Raw genomic sequence first — 25,492 nt, 5'->3', positions numbered from 1 at the left:
TTGGTGCCAACTCCTTTCAAAGGTGTGTTTCTATATCCTTATTCTACAATCCTAGTCCATATTTTATATCCTTATTTTATATTCTATATCCTTATTCTATATTCCCTGTATTTAGGGAATCTGTTTGGTCCTTTGAAAAGGGTATTTCTATACCTTTATTCTACATCCCTGTTCTATGTCCTTATTCTATATTCCCTGTATTTAGGGAATCCATTTGGTTCCAGTTTCTCTGAAAGAAGTGTTTATATATCCTTATTCTACATCCTTATTCTATATTTTATATCCTTATTTTATGTTCTATATCCTTATTCTATGTTCTACATCCTTATTCTCTATATTTAGGGAATCTATTTGGTGTCAATTGCTTTGAAAGGGGTGTTTCTATATCTTTATTCTACATCCCTATTCTGTATTTTATATCCTTATTCTATGCCCTATATCCTTATTCTATATTCTATATCCTTTTTCTATATTCTCTGTATTTAGGGAATCTATTTGGTGCCAATTCCTTTGAAACGGGTGTTTCTATATCCTTATTATACAACCCTATTCTATATTTTATATCCTTATTCTATATTCCCTGTGTTTAGGGAATCTATTTGATGCCAATTCCTTTGAAAGGGGTATTTCTATACCCTTATTCTATATCCCTATTCTATATCCTTGTTCTATATTCCCTGTGTTCAGGGAATCTATTTGGTGCCAATTCCTCTGAAAAGGGTATTTCTATATCCTTATTCTATGTTCTATATCTTTATTTTATATTCCCTGTATTTAGGGAATCTATTTGGTGCCAATTCCTCTGAAAGGGGTGTTTACATGCCCTTATTTTATATCTTTATTCCATATTTTGTACATAGGGAATCCATTTGGTCCCAACTCTTCTGAATGGACTGTTCATATATCCTTTTTCTATATCCTTAATCTATATTCTTTATATAGGAAATCTTTCTGCTCCCAATTCTGAAGTGGGTATGGGTATATCCTTATTCTATGTCTTTATTCAATATTCTGGATATAGGGAATCCATTTGACCCAAATTTCTCTGAAGAGATTGTTTATACACCCTTATTTTATATCCTTATTCCATATTGTTTATTTAGGGAATCTATTTGATCCCAAAGAGGTTTTCATATATCCTTATTTTATATTCTTATTTTACATTCGCCTTTTAGCTGTCATCTCCTAAAGGTGGGTCTCCTAAAAGTTGACTTCCCATTCTCAACTCTTAGTTTCGGTGCTTTAAATCCTAAATAAAGAGATTTAGGCAGCTCCGTGGGTAAGTCAAACCCTAAAGCAGAGGAAATGATGGATACTACCAATCTCAACTCTGGATTTTAAATGATTGGGATTAGCCAAGAAAAATCTCATTCACAGAGGCAGAATGAGGAAAAAGAATTTAAAAAAATACAGGTATTAGGGCCTAACTGCTATTCTAATTAGCAAATAAACTCCAAAAATGTGGCCTGAGGCCACCCCATGGCTCTGCCTGGTGGGAAGCTGCCTGGCATCATCTCCCACAGAGGAGGCCAGCTGATAAAACTGAGAAAAGAAAAAGTTTTTACTTGCTGAACACATCACCTCAACCTGACCAGGACCAAACCCAATCCATCTGCTGAGCTGCCCCGTTTTTCACCCACAAAACATCTTTTCTTTGGTAATTATCAATCACCCTTCTGCAGAAAGGTTCCTCCAGTTTTGTTGTTTTTTTTTTTTTTTAACTACTCAATCCTTGGAGAGACAGATGAATTTTAATGATTTAGATTATTAACCTAAAGGTTGATCCAGACTGGGAGGAACAGAATAATTTGTTTAATCATTATTATTATTTATAATTATTTAACATAGGGGAGAAAAATATCACCTTAAATGTCATCATGATGCTTTTTTAATTGCCTCAGATGAAATTCAGAATAATCATTACTCTGTAAATGTATACAGATCTAATTTTAAATACCCTGAGATGCTGGATATTTCTCTGGAAAATGCAGAGGATGCATATTCATTACTGGATAGGGAATTGCAAAACCAGAAAAGAATTGATCAACCAGTTATTGAAAATTAATTCTTTTCCCAATTCACAGCTGGGCTGTTATTTGACATGAGGCAGAAGAAGAAGCTGAGCCAGGTAATTTTTCTTATTCTCTCATTCCATCACTTTAGGATGTGCCCTTTAGGAGGAGGGATGACCTGTGGATGCCCAAAAACGTGCTTTTAATTTGTAATATTTGTAATGTGAAGTTATCTGCACTAAGACAACTGAGGGATGCCCAGCATAAGGACTTCCAACCCAGCATTGTCCCTGCTCACACTTGATTTTCTAACACCCTTGGACTTCCAACCCTCTATTTTCCCTGCTCACAGTTGACTCTTGGACTTCCAACTCATTTTTGTCACTCACACTTGATTTTCCAACACCTTTGGACTCCCAACCCTGCATTTTCCTCTGGTCACACTCGGTTTTGTAAAGTCCTTGGGCTTCCACCAGATAACCCAGCATTTTTATTGCCCACACTCGATTTTCCAAAACCCTTGGGACTCCCAACCCAACACTTTTCCCGGCTCACACTTGGTTTTGTAAAGTCCTTGGACTTCCAGCAGGTAACCCAGCACTGTCACTGCTCACACTTGATTTTCCAGCACTCTTGGACTTCCAAACCTGCTCACACTTGACTCTTTGACTTCCAACCCATCATTTTCTCACTCACACTCGATTCTCCAGCCCCCTTGGTCTTCCAACACTGCATTTTTGCTGCTCACACTTGATTTTGTAAAGCCCTTGGAGTTCCAGCAGGTAACCCAGCATCTTCCCTGCTCACACTCGATTTTCCAGCACCCTTGGACTTCCAACCCAACACTTTTCCCTGATCACACTTGGTTTTGCAAAGTCCTGGCTCCCAGCAGGTAACCCAGCACTGTCACAGCTCACACTTGATTTTCCAACACCCTTGGACTTCCAGGAGGCAACCCATATTTTTTTTCACTCACATTCGATTTTCCAGCACCCTTGGACTTCCAACCCTGCATTTCACCCTGCTCACACTCAATTTTCCAGCACCCTTGGACTTCCAACCCAGCATTTTCCCTGCTCACATTGGATTTTCCAGCACCCTTGGACTTCCAGCCCAGCATTTTCCCTGCTCACAGTGGATTTTCCAGCACCCTTGGGTTCCCAGCAGGTGACCCAGCCCCGTCCCAGCTCACACTCGATTTTTCCCAGCCCTTTGTCCCCCAGGGCTGAGCGAGGACGAGCCCTGCCCGTTTCCCATCCCTGTGCTGGGGACAGGCCCCTGAGCCTGGGCCCGGGGAAACATTTGCATTTTCATTGGCACAGGTACAGCATTCAGAATTCTTTCAGGCCAGGCCAATTAAAACAAGCTGAAAACTGCTGAGTGAAGCAGTTTCAGGCAGGATCTGCTTACATTCCCCCTTGGAGAAAAGCGGGGGGCCCACTTGCTGTAACTCTCTCCCTCTCTGCACAGCGTGGGTTTTATGCTTTTTTATTATTTTTCCCCCCTTTTTTCTTTTTTTTTTCCCTTTTCTTTTTTTTTTCTTTTTTCCCCCCTTTTCTTTTTTTTCCCTTTTCTTTTTTTTTTTTTCCTTTTCTTTTTTTTTTTTCTTTTCTTTTTTCCCCTTTTCTTTTTAAGGTGGAATAACTTGTGCCCTTTACACAGGAGCTCTAAGAGATGGGTGGCAGGACTTGAGAATGTGGCTTCATTTTTAAAGCAGGCTGTAAAACCAAATGGAGGCATGGGAATTAAAATTTAAAAAAAAATAAAAAGGGGGGAAAAATAAAGAAAAAACCACCAACCCCCGAACTGGTAACTCTGCACAGATTAACACACTTTACCTCCTTCACAAACCTTGCATGGTATTTTCTTAAAAAGGAATAAAGCCACGTAATTAGCAATCAGTTGAAGCCTAAGGCTTTTTTGCCACCACAGAGACTATTCAATGCCTACTGGCTCTCCCAACACACTCCTATTACTCTTGGGTTTCATTTTGGACAGCCTCTTTCAAACCTCAGCTGGGTTGTAAATGCAAACTGACAGGTTAAAAGATACCATTTTTATACCCCTGAGCAAATAAAAGAAAATAAAATGAAAAAGTGAGCTGCAGGAAGGTTGGAGGGATGAAGAAGGATCCCAGGGATGGAGGGATATGTGCTCCAAAGGGTCAGGATTCTGCATCCACCTCGTTATCCTGGGGAAAAAACCCTTTTTTTGGCAGTGTCCTTCCCAGAGCCCACAGTGGCCACTCTGCCAACCCCCTGCATGCCAGGACTACCACAGAGGCAGCACCTGCAAATGCCCCTGCATCAATCTGGGGGGAAAATGGATTAATCCAGCAGAACAAACCAGAGCCCAGGGATTTGCATTTGTTTCCATGGCTCTGAATGAGGCTGTGGCACTCCTGGGCTGGGCTGAATGGAGGGGAAAATGTGTATTGCATGTAAAATTTGGGTCCATTTGGGGTCGAGCTGGGTTTCAAGCAGTGACAGGAGGCAGAGGGGTCTGAACCCGAATTTCTTTTCACCTTGATGAAGCAGCACTGGGCTCACACAACTACCAACAGTTCCCATCAGTGCCTGAGCACCCAGAGCAACCAGAAACTAAATCACAACCAGAAACTAAATCATAACTAGGAACTAAATCATAACCAGGAACTAAATCACAACCAGAAACTAAATTATAACCAGGAACTAAATCACAACCAGAAACTAAATCATAACCAGGAACTCAATCACAACCAGAAACTAAATCACGACCAGAAACTAAATCATAACCAGGAACTAAATCATAACCAGGAACTAAATCACAACCAGGAACTCAATCACAACCAGAAACTAAATCACGACCAGAAACTAAAATCATAACCAGGAACTAAATCACAAACCTGCCATCCCTCACCTAATTGCCACCAAAACGTTAACGAGAGGCACAGGAGGAACAAAACAAATGACATCTGGAGCAAATAGCAGAAACACCAGATTCCTCAGATCATCCCTGAGAGGAGACAATTCTCTTCTCTTTGCTTTCAGAGCCCTGCTCTAGGAACAAGCTGGCCCAAGGGACTGGGAAAGTAGGACATGAGGACTATTCTGGATCAAAATCCTTTTCTTTTTCAAAGGCTGCCGGGTGCCCTCCTCAACGACCTCGAGCAGCTCAGCTTGTCACCTGCCACACAGGTGCCTGCAAAGGCATTTATTGATTTCAGCAGGGCAGACAAAGAACAGACAGCAGCAGTCCCTGAAGCACAGGGAACGTGCCACGAGCATCCTGTGATCCCAGCTCTGCCTGTACAGAGCGTGGGGTTATTGATCTCTGAAAGGGCGAGCAGATCCCCAAATTTAATAACAGAGGGCAACGTGTGACATTCACGTGGGGACTTTGATGCTGGGGTGTGAAGCACTGATCACCTCCCCTTCCTGCCCCACCTCTCCTCTCAAATAACACCTCCCATCCCTCTCATCCAGAAGCATTCATGCCTTTTATCTGTTGGAAATTTTTCCTGCTTTCTTCCCCTCACCAAGGAACCTCATTTGGTCTCCGCCTGGATACACCTGTCCACAGCAAAAATCAACAAACCGAAACATCCACCAGGCAGAGATCTCCTCTCCAGGTGCAGGCGAGGATTGCACTGTGCAGTTGAGGGTCAATAGAAATCCAGGTAAAAAGGGGAAGAATACAAAGAAAATCTTCACAACTGAGCTACCTTGAGGTGAATCAAGGTTTCACCTGCCTGGGACACTTTTCTAGTGGCATTTGCTAAAGTCATCCCCCAAGCTGGGATTCCCTCAGCTATGCCCTGCTAGGCAGCTTTGCCTCCTGGTCTTCAAGAGGGAGAAAAAAAGAAGCAAAAAATAAAAGAGGGGACCAGGAAACACTCGCTTGGCCACATCCCGATCAATTCCCAAGACTTGCCAATTCCCTGAGCGCACCCAGATTTCCTGCTGTCCCCTCAAAGATGGGATTTTCCACTCCCACCTTCCCCCCTCCTATTTATCTCCCTCGCCGCTGGCCCCTGAGCCTGGCTGAGTCCAGCAGTGCAGATTAGATGTGAGCAATGCCCAGAGCCTCGACTCCCCCAGACAGCCTGGGGAGATAAAAGCAGCCAAACACTGTCCAGAGACAGCCAGGGCAGCTCCCAGCAGCTCCCTCTGGAACTGGGGACACTCAGCAGCTGCCCTGCGAGTCCTGGAGGCAGAAACACTTCTTTCTGCACCCTGTGCTTAAATAGAAATGAAATTTTCCAAAATACCCAGTGGAAACCTTCTTTGAGCACCAAAAGGGGTGCAAAGGAGCAGCCACTGCCAGGCTGAAGGAGCAGAGCTCTGCTGGGTTTTCACACATCTCTGCTTGACCCTCAAAGGAGAGATCAGTGGCACTGATCTGGGCAAACAGCTCAAAGTGCTCGTCCCATCTGTGTCCCCAGCAGAGCTGTCCCCACTCCCCAGCCCCTCTCTGGTGACAGATAAGAGCTGGGGTGACACAGCAATGCAGACATCAGCAGTGACACCAGCAGGGATGTGCTGGGCACAGGGCAGTGTGCAGGGCATTCTCCAGTGGGGGAGTCCAGGGCTTCCCTCTGGCTGCCCTGGGACCCTGGCAGGGGTCAGGAACCCCCTGGACAGAGCCCCCAGAGACACTGGCTGTGATCTCTGCCCATGGAAAAGAGTTTTCAATCTTACAGGATCAATTACCAGCTCTGAGTGTTTGATATCAGTAATAATTAAGTGTGGCACGGGTGCAAAAGTAAAATTTTAGGATTCTAGATTAGGGGTCCAAAGAAGACAAGACAGAGAAAATTGGGTGTGCCTTGTCCTTTTTCTCCTTCTTCATGCCCTCCATGTCTCACTGTGGTGTTGGCATTTTTCTGTTGGGTCAGGCTGGGGACACACTGTCCAACGTAGGTGACAGATATTGGCACGTTCTTGTAAATGCAGCCCAGGGAGTTTCTGGTATTTAATGTTTGTCACATCCCACTGAGGGCAGAGCCCCACACGCTGCCCTGCAGGACAGAGCTGGGCAGGGCAGCAGAACATGTGAGAGATAAACAGAATAAACAACCTGGAAACCAGCACAGACCAATGATGGCTTCTGCTTTGGCAGGGGGCTGACAGACAGAGACTTTCTACAATCTCAGAACCATCAATACCTCAGATTGTGACACTCCAGAACCAGAGCTGTCACGTTTCTCTGGGGCTCTGGAGCCGTCGGGCAGGGCACACAAAAGAACCATTGAGGGCAGCCCAGCGCCAGGAACAAAGCAGATGCTCCGGGGAAGTTTGCAAAGACCCCGGCACAGAAGGTTGGCAAAGCTCCTCTCCCAACCCAGGGCCCATCTCCTTGGCAGCAGCAGCAGCCCTGGAGCAGCCCCGTGGCACTGTCTGGAGGAAGGGCAGCCTGGGGGACAAAGCCTGCCAGGGAGCAGGGATGCAGAACTAAACCAAAGCTCAGAGGCAACCAGAGCTTTTAAACTCTTCCACTGAGTTTGAGTTTGGCTGGTGAAATCTATTTGGCTTTTTTTTTTTTTTTTTTTTTTTTTTTTTTTTTTTTTTTTTTTTTTTTCCCTCTTGCTGTTTTGGCAAATTAAGGAGTGGAATGGGAAAGCAAAACCTCTCATCTGACCTGCTGGGAGCTCTACTCTTTGTGAAACACCCGAGAGGTCAAGGTGCAGGGAAGGTGTATTAGAGGTGAGGTTTCAGAGGCTGCAGGGTGGCACTGAGTGATTTTAAAGCTCTCCTAAAAGAGGATGCAATAAATCAAGTCTGAAACCAGGGACTGGTCCAAGCAAGGTCAGTTTTCTATCTGGAAAGATTCAAATGCTTTAAATGAGAGGGGAAAAAAAAAAAAAAACCCAAACCAAGAAACAACAAAACCAGTTTGTAATGAACTTCCTACTTATTTAAAGACCAATCCAAACAGCTTTTTTGCTCCTAGCTGGTATTTCAGGAATGAGCCCGACCAAAGGCACCTGGTCTGGTTTTACAGACTGAACCACTTTTGGAAAGGAGTCAGAAGGGATTTGGACAAAAACAAGGGAGGCCCAGACACAGAGGCTGCCCTGGGAGAGCGGACCAGCTGCCTGCTCAGCCTCAAACCTCTCATCATGTGCTTGCAGGGAAGGCAGGGGTCCTGTTAGGGGTGGCTCAGCTCCCAGCTCGGGGCCAGCAGGGAAAACCCTGGCTCCAGGGAAACTGCAAAGCCCGAGCAGGCAGGACACGGGGACTGAAAACAGCAGAGATGGATGCTGGAACTCGGGAGAGCAGCGGGAGGAAGCTTGGCATGGCCAAAGCACCTGCTGGCCCTGAGCTGGGAGGTTTGTAAGGGTTCCCAGTGGTGCTCAGGATAAAGCAGCCCTGACCTCCCCACCTGCCAGAGCAATCCCTGGTTCAGGGTTTCCGTGTGCTGGAAAAGTCTCTCCTCCCACCCGAGCTTCCAAAGAAAACTCAGCAGTCTCTGTTGGTGGGCCTCAAGGCAGTTTATTGCAAGTTATCTAAAAGATTTTCTTCTGGGGCTGCTGTGGTTTGCTCAGAGCTCAGGCAGAGGCACACACACACCCTGACATCCTCTCTGACCCCGACTGCTTCTTCTCTCCCACCCAGGGCTGCTGCTGTCTTTTATATGGTACATTACGTGTGACATGGTTACAGTTTTCCCAATGCCTATTACCTATATTAAATGGTGATTTTCTATCTTTTATATGGTACATTACGTGTTACATGTTTACAGCTTTCCCCAATGCCTATTACCTATATTAAATGGTGATTTTCTATCTTTTATATGGTACATTACGTGTTACATGGTTACAGTTTTTCCCCAATGCCTATTACCTATATTAAATGGTGCTTTTCTACTCTAAACCAATCTGTGAGTGCCAACATCACCAAGAACATGGAGGTAAGGAAGGAGAAAGAGGGAGGACAGGACAGGCCCAAATCCCAAATCCATCTTAAAACCTCTGACCCCCATGTACAAAACCAAAACCCCCCTGTACAGCACTCAAAAATTCTTCCCTCTACTTTGTGACTACTTCTACTCTAATATCTAAACTTTTGTGAATTCTTGTTCTTCCTTCAAAGTTGGTAACTCATTCCATGGCTCAAACCCAAAATCACAGCTGTTTGCAGCTGCCTGCCAGGGTCTCAAATGCTTCTGACCTGGACCTGGAACCTCCAAAAATGCCTGAGGGACATTTTGAGTTCCAACACCCACCAGCCTGGCACAGCCCCTTCCCAGCCCTGCTGTGCCATGTGCAGAGTGGGGAGCACAGGGATCCAGCACTGCCTCAAAGCAAAACAAATCCTGGAAAGAAATGTGTGGAAAATATTCCAGAGCCCTCCTTGAACTCCTGAAATCCTCCCCCTGCTCCCAGACAATCCAGCAGGGCTCAGGAGCTGGCAGACAGCACTGCCTGCTCTCTGTTTCTGAGAGCCTGGGGTTCTCAGAGTTGTCCTTCATTGAATCCCAGGATGATTTATGTTGGAAGGAACCTTAAAGCCCATCCACTGCACCCCTGGAACACCTTCCACTACCCCAGGGTGCTCCAAGCCCCGTCCAGCCTGGCCTTGGGCACTGCCAGGATCCAGGGGCATCCCCAGCTTCTCTCGGCACCCTTTACCAGGGCCTGCCCAGCCTCTGATCATCTTCTAAAACTCATCTAAATCTCTCCTCTTGTAGTTCAAAGCAGAACAGCATTCAGCTCGAAGGTCAGCAGCATCTCCAGCTCAGCCCAGCCCATCCACCCCGGGAGCTCTGTGCAGTCACTGGCTGTGAATTCACTCAGGCTCATGCTCTGATCTCCACACAGGGCCTCTTGTTGCTGCCACCAAGCAGGAAAACGCCAAACGTGGCTCATACCAATCCCACCTCTCACTAATCTGTTTTGTCAGCTCATCAGAATCTTGAAAGCAACCTTTAAGTGCTGGGAGGCATCCTGCTTTCTAATTAGGCTCAGTCAGATTTTGTGGTTTAGTCAAGCCAACCTGGCTCAGTGCTGCAGCTTCAAACATGTGCACTTGAAATCAGTTTTTCCACTCAGAAGATAAGGTCCCCAGTTTCCTCCCCTCAGATAAGCTGAAGGAGAAAGGAACATGAAGTCACGTCCCTGCCACCCCAAATCCGTGTGGTTCTGTGTCCCATCTGCACAGCCCCAGCTGTGCTTTGCTGGCATCCAAAGCCAGAAGCTGAAGCACAGGGGTGGGGAATAAAAGAACTCAGGGATTTCTGAGCCATCAGAAAAGGTTTGATAAGCTACTGTCCACTGCCACTATTATTTGTATTTTCAGGAGCGTCACGGTGTTTTCAGCACTTTGCAAACAATAAACCAGAGCTTACAGACTTTTCCAACCAACTACAAAATGTAAAAAAAAAAGCAGAAAATTCAAAACTGACTCACTCTGCCTGATCATAAAGCACTTCCTGAAACTTTCCACCAGCCATTTGCTTCCTATAAGAAAAAAAATTTATCTAATCCAATTTATCGAATCATTTCAGCCTTCCTGACACCAGGGAATTTCCACTGTGCCATTTTGATCACCCCTAAAACCATCTGCAGAGCCTGAGGGCTCAGGGATGCTCCTCAGAGGAGAGTCCAGGGAGAAGGCACTGACCTGGTGCAGAGGTGACACACAGAACTCGTGTCCCCTTGGAATACAGCTTGAACCTTGGTAATCCTTCCTTGGCAATCCCTCCTGGGCCATGGCATTCCCTTCTCACCCAGCTGCCAAAAGGAGATCTGAAATGAAAACAATTAACATCAATCACTCGTGCTCAGCATCCAAACCCATCTCTCACATAAACAACACAAAGGGTTTGGCTCTGAACAAATCTGGGGGAGATGCTCGTGGCTGGGCTGTCAGATGGGATCCTGTGAATTCCTTCACCTCAGCTGTGTTCATTATTCTTCTGCTCAGACCCCAAACCCAGGCAGCTCCCATGGATGTGCCCCGAGGCTGGCACAGGTCTCACTCACCTTTGGGGCTGCCTGAGGAAGCTGAAGGTGAGGGGCGGCCCCGGGGCGCTCCCACCATGGCCCAGGGGTGGCTCTGGAGGCTCCATCTCTCAGCATTAGCCTCAGGGCAAGGCAGACCCACTGCTGGGAGCCAGCCAGAGCCTCACATCCAGCTTTTCCCTGCGCTCCCTCATCCTGCCTGCTCCTTGGCTCCCATCCCAGACCGCAGCACCTGGGGGAGGTCCGGTCCAGCCTGGTCTGGTCCAGCCCAGCCCAGCCTATTCCACCCCAGCCCAGCCCAATTCAGCCCAGCCCAGCCCAGTCCAGTTCAGTCTAGTTCAGTCTAGCCCAGTTCAGCTCAGCCCAGCCCAGTGCATTACAGCCCATTCCAGCCCAGCTCAGCTCAGCCCAGCTCAGCTCAGCCCAGCCCAGTGAATTACAGCCCATTCCAGCCCAGCTCAGCTCAGTTCAGCCCAGCCCAGCCCAGCCCAGCCCAGCCCAGCCCATCTTCCCTTCCCACAGCTTCCAGGAGGGAATTTCTGTCCCCGTGGGGTTTAGGGGCAATGCAGCACTAAAATCCAGCAGGGTGAGAGCTGCAGGGCTCTGCCTTGTCTTTGCAGCTGCAATTTGGCTGCAAAGGGATGAATTAATGACCGGTGGAGAAGCCCAGAGGGATTCCCCGGCAGCTCTGCTGTCACTATGGAGATGCTGCACTCCGGAGCTGGTCCCACACGTTCTCCTGGCAGGGAGGTGCCCACACCCAGCCAGGATCCCAAATCCCCCTGGGCTGCCCGGATCCCACATCCAGCCAGGATCTACATCCCCCTGGGCTGCCTGGATCCCACACCCAGCCAGGATCCCAAATCCCCCTGGGCTGCCAGGATCCCACACCCAGCCAGGATCCCACATCCCCCTGAATTGCCAGGATCCCACATCCCCTTGAGCTGCCAGGATCCCACATCCAGCCAGTATCCCTCATCCCCCTGAGCTGCCAGGATCCCTCATCCCCCTGAGCTGCCAGGAGCTCTGGTGGAGCTGCTCCAGGGTTACCCCGGGGAGCAGAGAGCTGCAGCCTGGCTGTGCACATGGCTCCCCCTCGCCTTTGGAGAGGCTGAATGACTTTTCAAACCTTTGATTCCTGATGTATTCACTTCAGGAGACACAAAAGTACAAAATCTCAGCATGGAGTGACTCCCTCGCTTTATTATTTTGGGTTGGTTTTTTTTTTTTTTGCCTTCCCACAACTCCCCCACCCCTTGTCTTTTCTTCTCTTCTCTCCCTGGACAGTTTAATAATTTTGGCCTGTGGCCAGAAAGTCTGTCCTGATTAGCCTGGGCTGGCCGTGAAACACCTGCAGCCCATTAGAGCAGGAGGAGAGAGAGAAAAAAAATCCCTTGTCATAGGTGAAGTAAGGACCACTGCTTCCTTTGTTTTAGCACTAAGAGGACAGCCAGGAGGAGAACCAAAAAACCCCAAGGCTTTGCCACCTCCCCTGCCTCTGTCTGCCCTCAGCTGCGGCCACTGGCTCCTTTTTGCCTGGTGAGTGACTCCAGCAATTTGTTGTCACTTCCCCCGGTGAGATTTACAGGGCATTAAATACGATGTGCACTTGCTGCATTTGAACAGTGCCCCCTGCACCTTATTTTGTGTTTTTGTGAGGAGCTAACCAGGAGGAAGAAGATTCCCTCTGGGCAGGTTACAGCTGTACTGGCTCCTTGAAATCCCTGCAGTGCCCAGCCACTGCCAGGGCCAGCAGAGCCTCCAGAGTGGCCAAGGGCTCAGGAGGGGACAGGCACGAGTCCCACGGCCCCAAAAGGGTGACCAGGCACGGCAGAGATGCACAAGTGGTGCCCAAGGTACCACTGAAGCTCTCAGCTCTGGCACAGCACAATTATATTTATATTATTATATTTTTATAATAATATATAATGTTAGTAATATTAGATAATAATATGTAATAAATAATAACATAGTATTGTTATAATATAATAATATTTCTATTATTATATTTTTATAATATAATATAATCATGGAATTGTCACGATCTGGGCACGTGGGGGACAGTCAGAGGCAACAACCCTGAGCTCAGCTCAAAGCCCAGTTCACTGCACCCCTGCAGGACTCCCCAGCTGGAGAGGAGCCCTGCTTCTGATCCCAAATCCCCTTCCTGAGGTGTGTCTGTACACCAGGATTGCTCCAAAGAGGGGCTTGGTGCCTGCTGAGATGAGGCAGCAAAGAGATCAAAACGTCCCTCAGATCCCTCCTGCTCGGCAGGGCCACGGCCAAAACACACCTGGGCTGAAGGACAGGACACTCTGAGACCTCAAAACACCTCAAAATACCTCAAAACACACCTGGGCTGAAGGACAGGACACTCTGAGACCTCAAAACACCTCAAAATACCTCAAAACACACCTGGGCTGAGGGACAGGACACACTGAGACCTGAAAACACAACTGGGATGGACGAAACACCACAGTGAGACCCCAAATAGACCTGGGTGAAGGAAAGGCCACAGTGAGACCTCAAAACACACCTGGGCTGAAGGACAGGACACAGTGAGACCTCAAAATAGACCTGGCGGAAGGAAAGGCCACAGTGAGACCTCAGAACACACTTGGGATGAAGGAAACACCACACTGAGACCTCAAAACACATCTGGGATGAAGAACAGGACACAGTAAGGCCTGAAAATACACCTGGGATGGATGAAACACCACAGTGAGGCCTCAAAATAGACCTGGGCTGAAGGGAACATCACAGTGAAGGAAAGGCCACAGTGAGACCTCAAAACACACCTGGGCTGAAGGACAGGACAGAGTGAGACCTCAAAATAGACCTGGGCTGAAGGGAACACCACAATGAGACCCCAAAATAGACCTGGGCTGAAGGGAATGTCACAATGAGACCCCAGAATACACCTGAGTGAAGGACATGACACAGTGTGACCTCAAAACACACCTGGGATGAAAGAAACACCACAGTGAGACCTCAAAACACCTCAAAACACACCTGGGCTGAAGGACAGGACACAGTGAGACCTGAAAACACAACTGGGATGGATGAAACACCACAGTGAGACCTCAAAACACACCTGGGCTGAAGGGAACACCACAATGAGACCCCAAAACAGACATGGGCGAAGGAAAGTCCACAGTAAGACCTCCTGGGGAGGGGACACCTCTCTGAAAACCCGTGCCTGTCACAGGGACAGGAGCTGAGGGGACAGCCAGAAGTGCAAATCATTCCTCCTGCTGCCCACCTCGAACTATGACAACAAAGTGGGAGCTTCAAGGCAGCTCCAGGAGCTCTGCTGCTGGGAGCATCTCCAAGGGCTGGATGGTATTTCAATCCCAACAGCCCATCCAGCCAAAATGTCAAAAAAACCCAGAGTTCCTCCCCAAACTTGCTGTGTTTTCATCAAAGTTCTTTATGGAGCTGCAAGGCGCTGGGGACATTTACACCCCAGCAGCTGAATTTTTTAGTTCTGCATCCAGTGGAGTTCAGCCATCAATAAAAGAGAAAAGGGAAAAGAAAAACTGGTGACCACAAGAGATTCAGTGAAATATTCCTGCTGCTGTCCTGGAGCATGGAAAAGCAAGTCTGCTGCTGCACACAGGTCTGACTATTTGCATTTTTAATAATTCAAGAGTTTAATTAGTATCATGCCCTTAATCAGAGGCTGAAAATACAGCTGAAGTCATCAGAGCTTAATTAGTTTAAAAAAAAAAAAGAATTCTGCAATGAAAATGTCTTGACTAACGTGGAGCTCTGTCCTCAGCTTTGGGCTTCAGATGAGCTTTTACCTGTTGCTTCCGATTTTCAGTTCTAGCCCACCTCAGAATAACTTAAAATCCTCAAAGAAATCATTTCACTTCCCTGTTTATCCCTATGAACTCTTCCACAGTTTTCTTGAACTAGACTCAGGGAAAAAAAAAAAAAATCAATCAGTTTTAAGATAACAAATTAATTTAAACCAGGTATATCCCATAAGCTGCATGTGAAATCCCTCTCTGCAGGAAATAAAACTGGTTTTAGAACACCCATAAGTGTCTCTGGATCCTCAGTCGAGTCAGCAGGAACACATTCCTGAGGGGCATCACTGTATGGGCAGAAAAATCCCCTTTAGCAGCAGGACTGGGAGCTCAGACTGGTCCCAGTTGGTCACTGGGTGGTGAAGCCTGGGAGGTTTGATCCGGCCACCCTTCTCAGGGTGTGGGAACTCAAAATGTCCCTCAGACATTTTTAGAGGTTCCAGGCCCAGGTCAGAAGCATTTGAGACCCTGGCAGGCAGCTGGAAACAGCTGTGATTTTGAGTTTGAGCCATGGAATGATTTACCAACCTTGCAGGAAGAACAAGAAGTCACAAAAGTTTAGATATTAGAGTAGAAGTAGTCACAAAGTAGAGGGAAGAATTTTTGAGTGCTGTACAGGGGGGTTTTGGTTTTGTACATGGGGGTCAGAGGTTTTAAGATGGATTTGGGATTTGGGCCTGCCCTGTCCTCCCTCTTTCTTCTTCCTTACCTCCATGTTCTTGGTGATGCTGGCACTCACATATTGGTTTAGAGTAGAAAATCACCATTTAATATAGGTAATAGGCATTGGGGAAAACTGTAACCATGTAACATGTAATGTACCATATAAAAGATAGAAAATCACCATTTAATATAGGTAATAGGCATTGGGAAAAACTGTACCCATGTAACACGTAATGTACCATATAAAAGATAGAAAATCACCATTTAATATAGGTAATAGGCATTGGGAAAAACTGTAACCATGTCACACGTAATGTACCATATAAAAGATAGAAAATCACCATTTAATATAGGTAATAGGCATTGGGAAAAACTGTGAACATGTAACACGTACTGTACCATATAAAAGACAGCAGCAGCCCTGGGTGGGAGAGAAGAAGCAGTCGGGGTCAGAGAGGATGTCAGGGTGTGTGTGTGCCTCTGCCTGAGCTGTGAGCAAACCACAGCAGCCCAAGGAGAAAATCTTTTAGATAACTTGCAATAAACTGCCTCGAGACCGAACAACAGAGACTGCTGAGTTTTCTTTGGAAGCTCGGGTTGGAGGAGGGATTTTTTCACCACATGGAACCCCTGAACCAGGCTGGGATTCTGACATCAGGGGAGTTATCCCAGTTTGGGATGAGCAAATCCAAAGTCCAGGCAGGAGCCATCCCTTCCCTCCCTGCAGCCTGGTGGTGTTGTACAGGACATCCTGGATGGGCTTTCCCAACAATATTTCATTTACTGCTGGAATCCATCACTGCCCAAGGCCGTGGAGACTGAATACATGCCCAGCTTCCAAAATGGATTAGTGAAATTCATGGAAATTAGGCCAATCCCAGGCAATTAAATATGCTAATCCGGATGCAACTTCCAGTTCAGGAAGTCAGGCAGCCTTCTGCCCTTCCACCTCTGATTTTCTTGGAAAAAGGAAGCCAGAAAAAGTTCTCACCATGCCAAAACTGTCCCCTGGCTCCGAGCATTAGTGAGAATTGCAGTAAATCCTTTTTTTTGGCAGGAGGAGGGGGATACATTTTCCCTCAGTAATGGTATCACAACCTGCTGTTTCTTTCCCTCTGCAGCTCCTGAACCTCTGGGTAACCTCCCAGCTCACTGTCCCCTCAGGAATATCCCAAATAAATTAGTGAAACCTACTGGAAGGTGATAGCAATCACAGATAGCCCGAAATTCCATTTAGTATGGAATTAGGTATCCAGTCACTTATGTACCTAGGAAAGGTCTGCCTGGCTCAGACTGAAAAAAAAAATGGTTTTTTTGGGAGTGCTGGGCCAAAGGAAGATGCTGGAAATTCAAGATGGAAAAATGGAAGTTGGTTTGCCCTCAAGGAAAGTTTCCTGTAGCCCCAGCACAATTTGATTTATTCCTGATGCTCCTATGGGAGCTTTTATATATATAAATAAATATAAAACGGGTTTATACATATAAATAAATTTAAAATAGATACATTTTATTGTCTCATTCTCTTTTCTCAGCTCCTGAGCCAAGGAGCAGCTTTTGGCATGGATTTTCCCCTCACCTGCTGCAGGAATTTCCCCCCTCTGCCTACTCCTGGAGGTGTTCAGGGGCTTTGCTGCAGAGCAGAGGACAAGATGACAAATGAGCCAGCGCTCAGCACAGGAATGTCAGCGAGTCTCAGCTATTTTTAATTAAGAAGCGATGACAGCTGACTAAATTCCCTGACACTGCAGTGAAAGGCTCCCTGACCCAGACATTATTGGCCACCCTCCGAGGGCCGATATCCGTCGGTCCCGACGGTGCTGCTGTCATTGTCCCTTGTCCCCACGTCTGGACAAGGCAGGGCTCACCAGAGCCACCAGCAGCAAATCCTGGGGAAACCTGGGCCTGCCAGCAGCACCAGCAGGCAGCAGGTGAGGGCGGGACAGTGAAGGTCCAAGAAATGTTCTCAAGGTTTGAACAAATTCAACTGTCATTTGGCTTGTTTTAGGTTGGTCAAGCCAGTGATTGAGCAGGGGAGAGGCGCAGAGACACAAAGAGCAATTCCTGCTGTAAGGCAGAGAAGGGGCAAGGCAGGACGGGTTTTTCTCGGCCCAGGTTACTTTCAGGAGGGTTCAACTGAGAAAGATCAAAGTGAGCTGGATTTTGAAGGGTAGGGATTCACCTGGCTGCATGCAAGGGCTCTTTGGCAGAGTGAGAACACAGTCCAGCTGTCCAGCTCCCACTGGCACAAGAAGGTGGCACAGAAGTGGCACCAGACAGCCCTGGAAAGGTGACAAGAGGAAGACACCAGCCACAAAGAGAGAATACGCAACTCCCTTTTGTTCTCAGGGCTCACCCAGCAGCGAATCCAGCAGCTGATCTCTTTACTTTGAGCTCACTTGTTGGTTTTAGCAGGAGAGAGAAAGAAAAGATTCCCTTCTAGCCTTTCCAGAGGGCCGGATGAGCCAGCAAAGTCACCCAGATCACGTACGGACTTGGCGTGAGCGAGACAAATCCATTAAGGGACATCATCAGGAACTTTCCAGCCTGCTTGCAGGCTGGGAGGGGGCAGAGCTGCTCTCTGCTGTTGCTAAGAGAGCCCCCCCAGCCCTGCTCTCTCCAAGCCCAATCCTCCTTGCCTTTCTCCTCCCATTGGCTCCGCAGCCGCATCGAACCATCCTGACAGGTTTTCCTCCTCCTCCTCCTCCTCCTCCTCCTCACCCTGCTGCCTTCTGCCTGTGGCCTATTACCAGGGGAGAGCCAGCCAGCCACGGAATCAATATTTTGTGCAGGGCTGCATTTGCATTCCGGCCCTGCCCGCCCGTGTCTCTGCGCTCGCAGCAGCGGCAGCGAGCCGTGCCCACCTTGGCACCTGCAGGGACCATCAGCAGCCTGCCCGGGCACTGGGCACAGCCAGCTTCTGCCCAGCAGCCTGGCTGAACTGGTGTCCCCAGCTCGGTGCTCGCTGCACCCCAAGTGATGCCCTCCGCAGTGAGGTTTGAGGAAGTTTCGTGCTCTGGAGGGACCTGGAAGCCTCGTGGAGAGGGCAGAGAGTGTGGGAACACACCCCAAAGCACAGAAATCTGCCCTGGCTGGACCAGGATGGCTGGTGACTGTCTGTGCTGCTTGGGCACGGCCAGGCTGCAGAAACTTGGGAACAGTGGCTCCTTCATCCAGGGGCATCCTGGGGGTGGGCAGTGAAACACAGCAGCACTGGGACAGCTCATCAATCCAAGGTCAGGATCTGGGAGCAGGCACGGGGAAGGGACAGAGGAGCTGGGACATGTGGCAGCACATTTCTCTCCCTCTCAAGATTTTTCATAGAGGTGCACAGAGAGAAATGAAAGAGAAAACAATTTCTATTTCTGCTCCTTGTTTTTCCTATGCAGAATGTGTGTGGAGAATTGTTTACCTGGGGTGATGCTTGGTTGGGTTCTGGTGAGGATTGTTTGAGCCTGGTGGCCAATCCAACCCACCTGGGGCTGGGCTCTCAGAGAGGGGCACAAGTTGAGTTAGAGTCAAAGAAATTAGTATGTAGTTTGAGTATTCTCATTAATGTATTTTAGCATAGTTAGAATAAAGAAATAATTCAGCCTTCTGAATTGAGTCAGACATCAGCATTTCTTCCCATTGGGTTCTCCTGCATTTACAATAGGGACAGGTTTCCAGCACCCAGCAAAACAGGCTGGGACTGACACTGGGCATCAGTGAAACACCAACAGCAAACACCCAAATATTGCCCCTGGCTTGGGAACAAACTGGGAGAAAGAACTTACACAGCAGGGACAGAGACCTGGGGCATAGGAGGGGGTGAGTAACTCCAAAAGCAAAGCCAAGCAGCTGCTGAGCTGTCCCAGGCACACCAGTGAACACCAGCCCTGTGGCTGTTTGCCTTCCCCACTCAGGTGAGTCAGCATCCGGACTGAGGAAGAAAAACCAGAATTTCCTTTTCTGTCCAGGACAGCAAGAGGTCAATGAACCCAGCAAAGCCATCCATTGCATGGACACTGTCTCCTAAATACCAGATTTTCCCATCCTGGACATTCCCCTTGCTCTCTGTCCTTTATATTACACAGTTAGGCAGAGTTCTAACCCAAACTGTTGTAAAATAACACAAATTGTTGATCAAGACAGGAAAATTTCCTCAGAAAATTTCCACTGCTAAAACTATTTATTTGTTTCAGGGGTGGGGGTGGCTGGACACAAAACACCAGGTCAGTTTAAAAAAAAAAAAAAAAAAAAAAAAGTCTGACCTGAATAAAGCATTTTTATGAAATCCCTAGGGATGGTTTCTTTAGTATAAGATGGAACTTGGAGTTGAAAGGAGAGAGAAGAAAAGAGCGTGATAAAAATCAGGTTCAAATCCCTGCTTGGCCTCACTCAGGAAAGAACTCTGAATTAGGTCTACAGTGACTTAAACAGCTTCAAATGTTTTGGGATCTCTGCAGTTCCTATGATCTGAGTTCCATCCTCAGGCAGAACAGCAAGAATGCTCTGAGCTCCCAAAACCGGCCACGACTTTGGACAAACAAATTAAACCCAAAACAAAACCACTTTTTTTTTGAGATATCTGCCTTGTGATTCCTCCCAGTTGTGTCCTCACACTGTGCAGAGCTCCATGGAAGAGAATTCATGGGCTGGAAGGAAAGCTACACTTATTTTTCTGTCTCTGCACCATGTGAGACTTTCCCTGTTACCTTGAAGAGAAGCACGAAATTAAGCAAAACCCAGGATGATAAAATGAACTCAAGTAAGAACTTCTACCATGAGTAAGCCTGTTGTAGCTAGTCAAGACAGAGCCTCTGAATGCAGCTTTTGTGATCAATAAAAGCCTTTTAAACAAAATTAAAGCTCTCCGAATAATTTTAGGATGGAAAAGATTCCATCCCTGACAGCCTGGCTCTAGATTTTTCTCCTTCCTGTTACTTCCTACAGGAACTTTTACCTGTAGGTAAAAGTGTTAGATTTGCTGTAGCTGGGGGAAAAAAATCAGATTCTTACCAGGAATATGGAAATATCTAGCAGAAGTCAGATCTGGGATGGAGCACCTGGAGTAGCAGCAAGAAGATGAAGATGAAGATGAGGAATAACACGATGGATGTTGACAATATCCACCTGATGTGATGGATACCTGACAGGAAACCCCAACCCAGCACAGGGAAATCGTGTCCAGGGCTCTGTTTCCCTCGTCAGGATGGATCTGCCTCCTGCCCAGGATTCCAGGATTCCACTCCCCACCTGCCTGGCACAGCTGATGGAGAACAAGAGCCAAGAAACCTGAGAGCCATTCCTGAGCCAAGGACTGTTCCCAGCTCCCTCCTGCTTTCAGATTCCCTGTTCAAAAGATAAAATCCCCAAAGTATTCCTTTTCACATCTTCCTTGCCTCAAAAGCCGTTGAAATATCAGCTGTCTTGTCATTTTTTTTGTTCTAAGAAATGGTTTTCCATGTGTATTTTCCATTTTTTGACAGGAAAATGAAGCCAGGGCTGTTGCCCTCCTTGCTGTGTTGTGTAACTGCCCATGAAGGGATTTGATCCCTGCCTGGCTGCTCCTGCTTGGCTCCCCAGCCCCATTCCATGGATACAATTCCTCAAGAATCTGGGATGGTTAATGAAGCCAAACCACAGGAATAGTTCTCATAACTGCTCTGTTCCTCTGATGCCAAAAGCTCTCCAAACTTCAATAGTTCGGGGCAAGGTAACTCAGTGTTACAATCCCATCTTGCTGTTAAACAGAGGTGTAGCAGAGTGCTAAGGATCGTTCCAGGCCATAAAAGCAGCAGAAAAAACACACCCAAAGCCCTGATTCCTGATCCAGAGCCTCTTGCTCCATCCCAGTGGACACCATTGTTTCCTAGGATGACTAAAAATATTGGGATCTTCCGTGAAATCGAGTGGGATGCCTAAATTTTGAGGTGAAACAAGCAGCCCAGCATGGGAAACTGTAAAAGGGGATATAATATCCCAACTTCCTGAGCTCTGGTCCCATAAACAGCTTCACAAGTTGTTTCCCACACAGGAACCTGCATTTTGGGGGCAGGCAAGAAGTGCCACGTGTTTGTACATGGTCCTGTTTTCCTCTCCTCTGGCTGCACTCCTGTACATCCATACATGGCCAGAATATAAAATCCATGTGCATAAATATCCATGTGCATATCAAAGGTATGAAAATTAGAAGGGACTTTGATGTTGGACTCGGGGAAAAAAATGCTCCTGACACCACGCAGAGCTGTGGGAATGAGCTGCCTGCTCAGAAATCCAGGGATTTGGAGGGCAGACCTTTCCCTCAAGGTGCTTCTTCCCACCCATCACCTGGTCAGAAAAATGAATTTCCCATGGTTAAGCCTTGTCCCTTTTTCCTGGGCTTGTGTCACTCCTTGAAACAGTCCCAATATCACCACAACACCCCAGAATAATTAGAATTTTGGTAATTGGAGACATAGCTGAATTAGCCAGGCTGCATGCCTTCGGTACCAAACCAATTCTCTCACAAATGACCCTTAAAGCAAAACAAATCAAAAGGAATAAGCAAATGAGAATCAGAAAAAAAAAAAAAAAAACACCAAAAAAACAAAACAAAACTCCCTGCATTCATTTGTTTAGGATGACAGATCAACAAACACAGGCATCGTATTTTTGGTTTTTTTTTTGCAAGCAGCTTTTTATATCTCCTGACTCAAAATAAGGCCAGCCCCAGCTGCAGTGCCATGCCAAACAGTAATTACTCTATAAAAGGATGACCAAATGGGGATATTGGTGGGCCAGAGGTGTGGAATTATTTTAGGACTCACACAAATTTTCTCTGGGAGTGGTGGGAGGAGCTGTGGGCACATTTCTTCACCTAAGAAATGAGCAAACACCAGTGGAGTTTTTTCCCTGCTTGTTCCAAGCCTCACCACCTGATGTGAAATGGCTTTCCCAAATTTCAGCTCAAGGGAAAAGGGAGGAAAAAAAAAATAGAAGAGAGATCTGTTTACTCCTCCATAAAAAGTCTTTGCTCTGTGACAGGTTTGGAGCTTTCCCCCCATGAATTCCTGCTGAACCACACCAAAACACGTGGCAGAATGGAAGCAAGACACTGGGAATATTTAATTCTGCTGGGAGGAAACAAATAAATATTTTAAAAATAATAAATCAAGCCTCATAGAATTCCCAGAAGAGTTCATGGAGACCTCAGAGCTCCTCCAGTTCCATGGACAGGGACACCTCCCACTCCCCCAGGTTGTTCAGAGCTCCAAGGATGCACTTGCACTCCTGATTTTTTGCAATGTTTTGGCAATATTTTGGCTCCCTGAGTCCCTCCTGCTGAGCCTAAGGGAGCAGGAGCCCCTAAATCCCAACTCCCTCATCCTCTCAGACCTTCAGGAACCTGAATCCTGTCACCTGCCTCGTGGGAGGATGGGGAATCTCTCTCTGTGGGGAATCCTAGAGAGGTTCAGTGTTTGAGAGTGGCACTGCTCGGTCCAGAAACCCTGCAGGAATTAGTGGCACTTTTCCAGCTTCCAAAATATCCCTGCTCCTTCTGCCACGGGGAAATGGCAAAAAAGGAAAGTGGTTTAAGCAAGTAAGAACACAGCAAATTCAAAATAGAAGCAGAGGGGATTAAAGCAAATAGCCAGAGTGTCCTAACCTATATTTACTGCCCAAACCCTGTGGCAATTCCTGGTGTTTTCAGGGGGTTCTTCCTGTAAATTTGGGTTTAAACTTGGCCCATGCAACTCATCTGACTGCAGCTCCCAGGAGGGAAATGCTTCTCAAAGCCAGCCTCCAATTTCAGAGCCCAAGGCACCAAAGTGCACATGGATTTTTGCTGGAAGGGCTGGGAGAAAGTGACAGTTTCTGCCTGACATGAAATTCCCAGCCTTAATTAGATTTCAAAAATAAATCCAGTTTTCCAAGCGGGATGGTGGGTGTCAAAAAAAAAAAAATAAAAAAAATAAAGGAAGGTTTTAATGATCTCAGTGAGACTCAAGTCTGTTTTCCACTTAATATGTTGTTTTGCACCCAGGAATTTCATGGGATTATTTGAGCTGGAAGTGTCCTTAAAGATTACCCTTTTCCAACCCCTTAATTTCAAGTTAAAAATGTGTGGCAGCAATGGGTTGTGTGATACATCACACAAACAAATATTATACCAATAAATCCGAGTTTAAAAGTTTCTGAGCTCTTCATTCTCAGTTGAATTCCCAGCTGGCACAAGGAACAAAAGGCTGATCCCTCCAGGTGACAGGATGGAACACCTCACCTGTAAACAGCTCCTCCTCAGGCTGCTGGCCAGTGGGAAGGAGATGGATTTGGGATGGCAGATTTTCTGTGTGCTTCTCAAAAGAGACTTCACCAGTCCTGGCAGAGCCTGGAAAAGAAGGGAATTCATGGTGGAATTAGAAATTAACTCCAGATGTTCCTCAGCTGCTGAGTGCTGGAGAGCCCAGCTCTGGTCACATGCTGGGAGGGGCCTCAATGTGAATATTTTCCTTAGTTCCTTCCTCTCTGGATATCCCTGATTCTGAAACTTTCCTTTGAATACAATCGAGGTTAGCACAACACAGAAATTCAGGATAATTAAAGAAAGCCATGGAGAACAAATCCACGTACCCTGTGTTCCACGGAGCTTTGAAACGTTGGGGTTTATTCCTCCTCCCTCAGTCTGCCACCAGCACCGGGCTACATGGGAGAAAAGGGATTGAAATTAAATTAAATTACATTAAATCCTGTGCCTGCTTCACTATGAACACCTCCCAAGCAGTGCTGAACCTCTCACTTTCTGCCATAACCCAGATTATAGGGCAGCAGGCTCAGACCTGGGCTAAATTCCGAATTAAAACTTAAGCCATAAAAACAGCGATCAAAACCCCAAGTTCTGTAAAAGTCACCCTGGCCCCAAAGGCGCTGTGCAGGTTTTAAACATGAGATGTGACAGATGGCTGCTCCTGCAGCACGGGTGATGCAGCACCTCTGTACAAATATTGTACTGTGCAAATATTCATCAGCTCATTCCTGCCACAGCGGTGTCAGGTAAGATCATTAACACCACCCCTAATTTCCCTGATAAGTAGGCTGAGACAGGAGGGTGGAGAGCATTGTCGAAACTGAAGCAGTGAGCAACAAAGAGAGCTCTGAGCCATCCTCCCCTCTCAGAGTCCATGCAGGGATTTTATTTTTTTTTTTAATTTTTTGTTTGTTTGTTTGTTTAATTCAAGAAATGAAATCTTCGGGACAGTTTGACCCCATGCCAGCTGAAGTTTGATGGCACAAAAAAAGCAAACAAACAATGGATTTTAGCTCACACCAGAACTAATGAAGCATTGATGTTACACTAAAATGGGACTCAGCTTAAATATCCATTTTTAACTCTCAGCTGAAGTGAAAACATTAATTCATGCAAATCAATGCTCCCTAAACAATAATTTTCCTCTAGAACATTTCTTCTTTTAAAACATAAACTCTTATCTAACAGAACCCATTTAAAGGATTATATCTGCAGAGTTCAGCAATTAGCTCTGTAAATTGTTTTCCTTGAGTGTAGGGAAGGTTCCATTACACAGTGAAATATAAAGTGTATGCTATAGTCCATGAAAACCTCTCTTGGAACGATGATTATCCTTCAAAAAGGCTGGGATGAGGGCCAGATTGCCAGAAAGAACTCAAGTTCTATTTGTACACCCAAAGTCTCCCTTTATTTCATGTAAGTATCCACTTTCAGCCCATCTTCAGGGGTTTTGAAAGGTAATTCTTCTGTGGAACACCCACAGGTGGAGTTTTCCCTAAAACACAGCCCTGAAAATCCACTCAGAGGAGAGGAAATAGGAAAGGAGTGTACGGAAACAGGGAAGAGATTGCATCAAACAGCCAAAAAAAGGTGGAAAATGGCACTGAGAGCACTTCAGATAGAAATGAGGATGGAGAGGCTCCTCCTCATCTGACTGCAGGTCCAGAAAATCTCAGGAGAGGTTTGTAGAACAAAAGCGCCGAAGGTGTAAAAGATGGCTGGAAGTCACCTGAACCATCACTCAAAACTAAAAATGGAATCTGCTGGTGTCCACACAAGCTCTGAAGATCCC

General features: G+C 46.7%; 1 protein-coding gene across 1 annotated transcript in view; it reads right to left on the bottom strand.

The window, feature by feature from the left end:
- The window catches only part of LOC144247416 (uncharacterized), a 146,701-nt gene that overhangs the window by 58,326 nt on the left and 62,883 nt on the right, over positions 1–25,492 (bottom strand). The window contains exons 4-6 of the mRNA XM_077788007.1: positions 24,027–24,095; positions 23,677–23,784; positions 10,616–10,740 (exon numbers count right to left, since the gene is read on the bottom strand). Of these exons, the coding sequence (XP_077644133.1) occupies positions 10,616–10,705 (90 nt within the window). The 5' untranslated portion in view covers positions 10,706–10,740; positions 23,677–23,784; positions 24,027–24,095. The remainder of the gene's footprint in view (positions 1–10,615; positions 10,741–23,676; positions 23,785–24,026; positions 24,096–25,492) is intronic.

This window comes from Lonchura striata, chromosome 23, assembly GCF_046129695.1.
Source record: "Lonchura striata isolate bLonStr1 chromosome 23, bLonStr1.mat, whole genome shotgun sequence".
NCBI lineage: Eukaryota > Metazoa > Chordata > Aves > Passeriformes > Estrildidae > Lonchura > Lonchura striata.
Note: the sequence above shows the minus strand (reverse complement) of the source record. Positions and strands in the feature narration are given on the sequence as shown.